Source organism: Psittacula echo (assembly GCF_963264785.1).
Source record: "Psittacula echo genome assembly, chromosome: 17".
NCBI lineage: Eukaryota > Metazoa > Chordata > Aves > Psittaciformes > Psittacidae > Psittacula > Psittacula echo.
The window spans coordinates 6,672,301-6,681,936 of record NC_137753.1 but is presented as its reverse complement, the minus strand read 5'-3'; the positions used below and the strand labels follow the sequence as shown (position 1 = coordinate 6,681,936).

The window sequence follows — 9,636 nt, the reverse complement described above, 5'->3', positions numbered from 1 at the left end:
ACGGCGCTGCACCAGCTACTAAGAAGGAGAAAAAATGACTGCTACTGCTGAACCCAGGACAGCATCCCACAGGGATTCACAGCATCCCATAAGCAGAGCATCCCACAAGCAGATCATCCCACAGGGATTCACAGCATCCCACAAGCAGAGCATTTCATAGGGGTTCAGAGCATCCCATAGGAATTCAGAGCATCCCACAGAGCTCCAGAGCATCCCAAAGGGATTCAGAGCATCCCACAGAGCTCCAGAGCATCCCAAAGTGATTCAGAGCATCCCACAGAGCTTCAGAGCATCCTATAGGTGTTCAGAGCATCCTATAGGTATTCAGAGCATCCCATAGAGATTCAGATCCTACCAAGCCAATCAGAATCCCCCCATCTCAGCATGGAACTCCCCATGGAACCCCCCATGGGCCCCCCCATGGAAGCCCCGCCATGGAACCTGCCTCTCTATGACATCAGCCCCAGCACCAAGGCATCTGCATCCAGCACCCGTATCCCTGGGGCAGTTGCGCTTTGGGTGCAGTGGTGGTAGCAGCTCCTTGGTGGCAGCAGCTCCTTGGTTGCAGCTCCTTGGTTGCAACTCCTTGGTGGCAGCTCCTTGGTGTCACCCTCAGTGGTGGTGGCAGCTCCTTGGTGGCAGCTCCTTGGTGTCACCCTCAGTGGTGGTGGCAGCTCCTTGGTGGCAACTCCTTGTTGTCACCCTCAGTGGTGATGGCAAGGATGGCTTGGCTCCATGTCCTCATCCTGCTGGCCTTGGTCTGGCTGGTGCATGGGTCCTGGGACAGCTGTGGGTGAGTGGTACCAGGCTCTGGGGCTCCTGGCATTCCATAGGGAGATGCTGCTGCTCCCAACCATGGTCACACCAATGGGGTGGTGAGATTGGGAGAGCCCCGCTTCCTCACCATCACCCTGTGCGGTGGCACAGCTCAGCTATGGGGCACCCCATAGGGTCCCTTGTGTCTGCAGCATCATATGGTGCATGATGCTGCTCATCTATGGGACACCCCTTGTCCCTGCAGCATCCTAAGGGCCAGGATGATGCTCATCTATGAGACACCCCTTGTCCCTGCAGCACCCTATGGGGCAGGATGATGCTCATCTGTGGGACACCCCACAAGGTCACTTGTTTCTGCAGCATCATATAGGGCGGGATGATGCTCGTCTATGGGACACCCCACAGGGACTCTTGTCCCTGTAGCACCCAATGGAGCAGGACAATTCTCGCCCTTCAACCCTAACCATCAAGTGTTGGGCTTCTGCTTCCAGAGGGACCTGCGGTACCCGTCCCATGGCTGATTATTATGGGATGTCGCGCATCGTCGGAGGCGTGGCTGCTCACCAGGGCGCCTGGCCATGGATGGTCAGCATCCAGTTCCCCACGGCCACCGGCTTCTCACACATCTGCGGGGGATCCCTCATCACCCCCCAATGGGTCCTCACAGCCGCTCACTGCTTCATCAGGCAAAAGTAAGAGGGAGAAGGGATTCCAGCCATAAGGAATAGCCAAGGAGCAGCTCCCATCCCGTCCCCTTCCCCATCCTGGATGCACTGGGAAGAGCGCTCAGGAGAAGGCTGCTTCCATCTTGACAGCCCTTGAGCCTAAGGTGCGCTGGGGCAGTGCTTTCCTTTGGGAAGCAGCAGGAATGTGGCTCCTTCCCACCCCTCTTCTCCATAGAATGGATTAGAATAGAATGGGATGGAATGGAATGGAACAGGATGGATCATGGAATGGGTTGGGTGGGAAAGGAGCTTGGGATCATCCACTTCCAACTTGTTGCCATGGGCAGGGATGCCTTCCACAGAGCAGCTTGTTCCAAGCTGGCCTTGAACACTGCCAGGGATGGAGCATCCAAACCTTCTCCATTCATCCCATCCCAGTGTCCCAGCACCCTCACAGGGAATCCCTTCCTTATCTCCAGCCTGCAGTTCCCAGTCGGAACCCATCACTCCTTGTCCTACGGCTCCAATCCCTGCTCTTCCGCTCCCTCCCAGCTTCACCACGGATTGGTTCGTGATGGTCGGAATCACGGACCTGGCTTGGGCCGATTTCGAGACCCAGAAACGGTGGATCCAGAAGGTCATTGTCCATGAGTATTACACCAACATCTCCAGCGGCTTCGACATCGCCTTGGTGGAGCTGGACCAGCCGGTGCAGTGCGGGTACCACGTGCAGCTCGCCTGCGTGCCCGATGCGACGCTCAGGGTATCCCAGCTCTCCGAGTGCTTCATCAGCGGATGGGGCGCGAGGGAGGCCAGAAGTGAGTACCCAACGGCCCCGTTGGCCTTGGAATGCCAGGACATGGATTCATGGAATGGGGTGGGGTGGAAGGTGGTGGGGGGTAAAGCTCATCCAGGTCTATTGGAGGTTGCTCCGACTGCAAATGGAGCAGCCCGACCTTCTCCATCCAGCCCATCCCAGTGTCCCATCACTTCCTTCTCTCCAACCTGAGCTTCCCTGGTTCAGTTGGAACCCATCACCCCTTGTCCCATAGCTGAAGGTCTCTCCATGTCCTCTTTATGTTGAGGATGCAGCATCAGCAAAGGGGATGCAGCCCAGGCCGTGGGGGGGCTGTTGATGGCTCCCATTGAGCTTCTCAGCCCCCGATACCCCCAAATCCATCCCTTCTCCCCCAAGTCCTGACCCCTTTTGCGTCCCCACAGCGGGGGCATCGTCCCCATCAGCCCTGCAGGAAGCCAAGGTCCGCCTCATCAATGTCCAGCTCTGCAACAGCAGCCAATGGTACCGAGGGGCCATCAAGAGCCACAACCTCTGTGCTGGGTACCCGCAGGGTGGCATCGACACCTGCCAGGTAGGGATGTGCCACTGGGGCTCCCTTCTCCTCTCCCATCTGCAGGGCCTTGCTCTGCACCCCCCTTTATCCCAGCTTCGGAAGCCCATCCAGCTCCTGGTCCATCATCTCTGCGCAGGGATCATAGAGGTTGGAGGAGAGCTTTAAGAGCATTGAGATTCCACCACTAAACCATGTCATGAGCATGGATTCATGGAATGGGTTGCGTTGGGAACGAGCTTGAAGCCTCCAGTTCTAAGCTTCCATTAGACCAGGTTGCTCCAGGCCCCATCCATCCTTCTCCATCCAACCCATCCCACCACCCTCATAGGGAACAACTTCTCCTTATCTCCTTATGTCCAACCCAAAGTCCCCTCTTCCACTTGGAACCCATCACCCCTCGTCCTATGGCTCCAATCCATGCTGAAGGTCCCTCTCCGCTCCCAAATGATGAAGTAGAACCCTTCCATCCCCATAGGGTGAGAGTGGTGGCCCCCTCATGCATTGCCATGGCCACCCATCACCATCCTCACCCACTCGCTTCTCCTCCACAGGGTGACAGCGGTGGCCCCCTTCGGTGTTGCCATGGCGACCCATCCCCATCCTCATCCCCTCTCTGTTTCTCCTCCATAGGGTGACAGCGGTGGTCCTCTCATGTGCCGGGACAAGCGCGCCAACTTCTTCTGGGTTGTGGGGCTGACGAGCTGGGGCCGTGGCTGCGCCAGGGCCAAGCAACCGGGGGTCTACACCTCGACGCAGCACTTTCATGACTGGATCCTCTACCAGCTGGGGATGTTCCGCTCCGCGGGAGCCTCCGCAACGCCCCCGACATGGAGCCACCAGCACGTCTCCCATGCTCCAATCCAACAGATGATGCCGGCGACCACGGCCTCGAGCATCAGTGACGTCTGCTCCTTCCCGTACCGGGTGGTGCTGGAATTCTTCAGTTGGGTGCAGAAGTTGCTGCAGGCTCCAGGGGGGAAGAAGACTTGAGGAGTGGCATCACTCAATAAAGTTGCATTATTTTCCCATAGAGAGGATGCTTTGCATGCCCACCTCTTCTTCTGGTCCATGAGGAGGGATGGGGATGAGGGATGGAGGGCATGTTTTGGGGGCTCTGGGGATGTTTTAGAGTGTCCATCGGGTGTTCTGTGGGTGGTTTGGTGTTTTTTTGAGGTGTCTCAGAGGTGTTTCTGGGTGTTATGGGGGTGTTTTAGAGTGGTCCACAAGAGCAGGTTCCTCCAAGCACCTTCCAACCTGGCCTTGAACACAGCCAGTGATGGGACAGCCACAGCTTTGGGCACCCTGTGCCAGTGTCCCACCACCCTCACAAGGAAGAATTCCTTCCTAATGCCTGATCTAAACCCTCTCTTTCAGCTTAAAGCCATTCCACTTCGGCCTGTTACTGCACACCCTTGCAAAAAGCCCCTCTCCAGATTTCCTGTAGGCCCTCTTTAGGTGTGGGCAGACTGCTAAGATGTCTCCCTGGAGCCTTCTCTTCCTTAGGCTGAACACCCCCAGCTCTCTCAGCCTGTCTTCATCTGGAGATGAAGATGTCTGGAGACGTGCTCAGCCCTTGAAGCATCTTTGTGACCCTTCATAAGCCCATCATTGTAGGATCATAAGAGAATAGAGGTTGGAAGGGACCCCAGGAGGTCTCAAGTCCAACCCGGCAGGAACAGGGTCAGAGCAAGTGATTCAAGGCTTGATTCGGTCTGAGTTGGAAATCCCCAAGGCCAGAGGCTGCACAGCATCTCTGGGTGACCTGATGCAGCACTTGCCTGAGCCTGTAGGAACAAGGTTTCCCTATGGCCTGGCTGAACCTCTCCTCTGTCATTCTCCCCCATTGCCTTTTGTCCTCCCACCAGGCACCATGGTGAGGAGCCTGGTTCTGTGTTCTCCATGTCCTTCTTGCCAGTACAGGCAGTCAGCACAACAGCCCCTGCGCTTGGGCTCCCCAAGAGCTATTCTAGAGAGGATTCAGTGCTTCCAAGGGGTTTGTCCCCATGGAGAAGTTTGAAGTGGAGGAGATGGTCCTTGATGCCTCCAACCTCTCCTTGAAGGTCCAAGCCATCTCCTCCCATTGATCCCAATGGAAGGCAGGATCCCGATAGCTTCTCATGGAATTCCATAGGAAAAGGAAGCGCTGCTGGAGAAGAAGACATCCCTGGAGAAGACCCTGCAGGAGGTGATGGCAACAGATAGAGGTGGCCACCGGTGGGTCCATGGGATAAGGGCCTGGATGATCCATCCCAAGGGATGGCCAAGGATGGATGCAGCTGGGAATCCTTGGAATGGCCGGGAAGCTACACATGGGAGGGTTGGAAGGGGAGGAGAAGGCTCCATGGGTGCAGCACCAAAAGGCTTTTGGGGACAGTCCAAGGGGGACCCCCTCCCACCCATAGGTGCTCCGATGTTGGTGCCTTGAAGGAGCAGCTTTCCCATCTCCAAAGGGTGATGCAGGCCCAGCACCGGGACCTGCGCCATGGGATCCAGGAGGTCAGGATGGACTTGGCTGCGTTGAAGAGGCCGCATCCCCATGGATTCCATCCATCGCTTGGGGTCCTTCCATAGGACATAGAAGGGTCCCTACTCCAAGGAGGTGGCTTTGGACGGGGTCAGGTCCTGCATCTCCTCCCTGTTGGAATCTTCAGGTGGAGGAGCTGAGGAACTGTCTCCAGATCCATGATGGAAAGATCCAGGAGCTGATAGAGGTGGCATGGTTGGAAGCCAAGGTAGGGATGGGGCCCACCAAGGAGCTCCATGGAGGAGTCTATGGGGGGTAAAGGTGGAGACCATGTCCCTCCTCCTAGAACAAGGAGTTCTGAGCCAGGACCTCCCAAGCCAAGAGCTAGGATATTCCAGCTCCATGGACACAGTGAGTCCAGAGGAGATCCTTAGGGAAGGGGGGGGGAGGCCATGGAAGGTGGGGGACTTTGGGATGGGTTGGATGGAGAAGAGGTGGAGAAGGCCACAGGGATCCTCAGGGATCGCAAGGTCCCTTCCACCCCATTCCATGATATGGAATGCGCTTAATGGGTTACTCATGGCTCACTCATGACTTACTGATGGGTTACTCATGACTTACTCATGACTCACTCATTGGTTACTGATGGCTTACTCGACTTACACATGGCTCACTCATGGCTTACTTATGACTTATGGCTTACTCACAGCCCCCCCCGGCACCTTGGAGCATCCCCTACCCTGCACTGCTCCTCAAGCTCCGGAAGCAAGAGCACTGATGGCTGCCTCCAACCTCCTGGAGGCCTCCTCCATGGAGCAACTTCCATCTTCTCCATAGCTCCATATGGAAGCATCCTGGATGCAAGGGATGAGGTAGGGACCTCCTCCATGGAGTAGTCCCTTGCTCTGCCTTCTCCTATGGGGCCAAGCAACCCCTGGTACTAAAGGGAGTAAACCTGAAGTAAAGCTCCAGTGAGGTCCTTCAGCCATGGAGCTCCTCCTTCCCTCCTCCCACTTCCCATATTCCCATTGCAAGGATCTGCACCTCCACCCAGCTCCAAACCCTTCTCTTGGCGTGGTTGCAAAGCCCCCCTGCCCTTCCATGCTTTCCTATGGGGCTCCCAAAGCTTGGAGTAGGTTCCACCTCCCAGCTTGATGCTTCCAAAGGAGCCAGCACCAATCCAAAGGGAATTTCATTGTGGAATGGGGCCACCAAGGAGGTTCCTCACCGGAACACAAGGAGGAGGGGACCCACTCCCAAAGTGGTACCCAGGGGAGAGCAGCCATGGAAGGGGGGGGACCTTCAGGAGCCAAGGGCTGAGGAAGGTACAAGGGGAATGGTTTCCTTAGGATGAGGATGGGATGGAAGGGAAGAAGTGATTCCATAAAACGGAGTTGCTTAGGATCCATGTTATATCCTTTAGAAAGTCTCCCTGCAGCAAGAGAATTCCCATCTCCATCCTTTCCCCTGTCCCATTCCAAACCTTTGGAATCTCGGCACCATAAGAGATGCTGCTCAATTCCCTGATGCTGCTTTATCCCATTGAATGCCCTCATTCCCCCCCATAGACCCAAATCCCACCCCCCTCCCCCCTTCCCAACCCATTATCCCAGTGATTCCATAGGGATGGATTCACAACATTCCTTACGCTGTGCAACCACATTGACTTCCGCCTCTCTCCTTTGGTCCCTGATGCAGGTAAGGAATAGAAACAATGGGATTGGGTGGAAAACCGGCATGGATGTGGAAAACCACCCCTTTCCCTATGGATTCCAATGGCCAACGTAGGAGTTTTCCCTCTTTTCCTAGAAAAATAAAGCTCCTTTCCTCGATTTCCTATCGCAATCCCAGGAAAAATAAAGGAATAGGGAAGCGTTTTCCAGCTTGGAGTCAGAATCCAGGCCTTGGGAGACCCATTCCCAAGAAAATGATGGATTTAGGCCTTGGAGGAGCCAATGGGAAGGTGATGGGGATCCAAAGCCACCCTCTCCCATTGGAGCTTCAGCAGGAGCACTTCTTCCCCCCTTGCTCCATATGGGATGGAACATTCCCAATGTTCCTCCATTGGGCAGCTCCAGCTCCTCTCCATGTGTTCCATGATCAAATCCAGGAGCATGGCCACTGTCTCCTACAAGGAGAAAGAGGAGTTGGGAAGGGGCTTCCTTATGGAAGCATCGACTCTGGCTTCAGGGAAGCAGGGAATGGGGCTCATCCAGTTGGGATGAGGTTGGGATCTCGGGAAGTTCAACCCTATGAAGGTGCTGATGGGTTGGAGGAGTAGAAGGGGATTCCCAAGGGATTTACTACTCCTCCAATCCAACCCATTCCATGTTTCCATGAAGAAACAGGAGTATGGATACAATGAAGATGCTCCAAGGAGGAATGAAGGTGGAATTCTGAGCTTTTCCAATCCAATTCATGTTTCTAGGAAGAAACAAGAGTATGGATACAAGTTTTCCAATGGAATTCCATTGATTTAGGATGGGAAAAGGTGGAAAACTCTACCCTTTTACTTCACTCTTCAGGTCCTACTAAAGGAGTTTGGATGCTCCAATGGGGAATAAATGGAAGGGAATGAGGCCACACTCCTTCCCAGCCTTTGGGAAGCACATCCCTTCCCAAAAGAACCAGGATTCCCTGGAAGGGGAAAGAGAAACAACTCAACCCAGGCTCCAATGGGATACAGGGGTGAAGTTCTTCCCTATAGGGGTGGTGGGACATGGGAATGGGTTGAATCCCTCAAGGCCAGGTTGGAGCAACCTCTAGCAGATCCCTATGGATGGAGATGAGCTTGAAGGTCCCTTCCAACCCAACCCATCCCATAATCTTCAAGGAAAAGCAGGAGTAGATACAGGAATACTCCAATCCATCACTTTTAAGAGCAGGAACTGGTGGTAAAGTGGACCCAGTTGCCACGTTCTTCCATTATTCAAAGAGCCTTAGGGATGTGCTCCATGGATTCCTTTCCTTATGGAATGGATTCCTTTCCTTATGGAATAGACCCCATTCCTTATCTTCTGGAGGAGGAGACCTCTTGGTGGTCACCTTGAGCTTCCAGGCTTTGGAGACACCGCTGTAAAGCCCTGAGGAGGGAAAAGAAAGGCTTTGAGAGCAGGTTCCGTGGTGGTGTCATCCACAATGGACATGTAATGATGCTTAATCCATGAGGAATTCCATGGATTGGATGGAATTCCATAGTTTCCATCCCTATGTGTAACATTTGTGTAGTTGAGAGGTTGTATTGAGATGCTATTTATAAGGCTAAATCACTGCTTGGACCTAAAGGTAGTAGTAGATCAACTCAATGACATGAAATGATACTTATTCCTTCAGGAATTCCATGGATTGCATGGAATTCCGTGGAATTCCCATCCCTATGTGTAACTTTGGTGTAGTTGAGAGGTTGTAAATTACATTGAGATGCTATTTAAAGCCTAAAGCACTAGTTGGACTTAAAGGTAGTAGGAAGTCAACTCAATGACACGGTATGATGCTTTATCCTTGAGGAATTCTGTGGGTTAGATGGAATTCTGTGTAATTCCTAACTCTATTGCTACAGGTGGAGTATGTATTGCCACAAGTGAAGTATCCATTACTCACTTATGGATGGAGTTCATGAGTGGAGTCCCCTCCATAGGAAACACTTGGAATTCCGGCTCTTCTCCTCCAGGAACCTTCAAAGGAGCCAAGGGAAAGGAATTAAGGGAAGGAGAAGTGGAAAACATGGAATTCTGAGGGCATAGAACCATGAGTTGTAGGCCCCAGTCTGAGTTCCAACCCATCCCATTCCATGCTTCCATAGGAATCTTGACTTTTCCCACCTCTTCTCTCTGGCTCAGACTTCCTTGGATCGCTTGGAGTTGGAACAGGAGCAGCTTCTGAGCTTCCAGAGGCCTGGAGTGACCTCCATGGACCTAAAGGAGGACGCAAAGGGGGTGATGCCATGCCTGGAATGTTCCCATCCTGGCTCCATAGGAAAGTTCTTCTCCTCATGGATTCCTCCAGCTTCACTCCATGTCCTTACATTGAGGCCATCGGATGTGGATGGAACATCCAAGTCTTCCTAAAATCCCTCAGTTTTCCCTATGTTGGGAATTCTTCCCATTTACTCACCTTGTAGCTGTCCTTCAAGCAGTCTTCCAGGAATTTATGGATCAGGTTTGCCTTTGGGAATGCTGGAGGAGCATCCATAGCCTCACAACACACAATGGGGTCGCTCCAGGAACATGGAATGGGGAGGAAGAAGAGGTTTAGGACCTATGGGAATGGCTTTGGGATGCAGAGAGTGGGATGGGAGCCCCATAGACTCCCCTTGGAGTATCCATTGGGAAGAATCCCCTTGTTTCTGCACATCCCACATCATAATCCATACTCAAGC

At 53.7% G+C, this 9,636-nt stretch overlaps 2 protein-coding genes across 2 annotated transcripts; one reads left to right on the top strand and one right to left on the bottom strand.

Moving 5' to 3' along the window:
• Positions 1-1,290: 1,290 nt before the first annotated feature.
• On the top strand, positions 1,291-3,784 carry LOC308227984 (acrosin-like; the record flags this gene model as incomplete). Its single annotated transcript, XM_080631005.1, has 4 exons — positions 1,291-1,469; positions 1,995-2,260; positions 2,664-2,812; positions 3,425-3,784. 4 exons carry the CDS (start codon positions 1,291-1,293, stop codon positions 3,782-3,784), a joined length of 954 nt encoding a protein of 317 aa, XP_080487131.1.
• Positions 3,785-7,747: 3,963 nt separating this feature from the next.
• On the bottom strand, positions 7,748-9,553 carry LOC308228216 (lung adenoma susceptibility protein 2 homolog). Its single transcript, XM_080631409.1, has 4 exons — positions 9,372-9,553; positions 9,080-9,172; positions 8,859-8,932; positions 7,748-8,341 (listed from the first exon to the last, which is right to left on the bottom strand). Exons 1-4 carry the CDS (start codon positions 9,447-9,449, stop codon positions 8,269-8,271), a joined length of 318 nt encoding a protein of 105 aa, XP_080487535.1. The 5' UTR covers positions 9,450-9,553; the 3' UTR covers positions 7,748-8,268.
• Between the last annotated feature and the right edge of the window lie 83 nt (positions 9,554-9,636).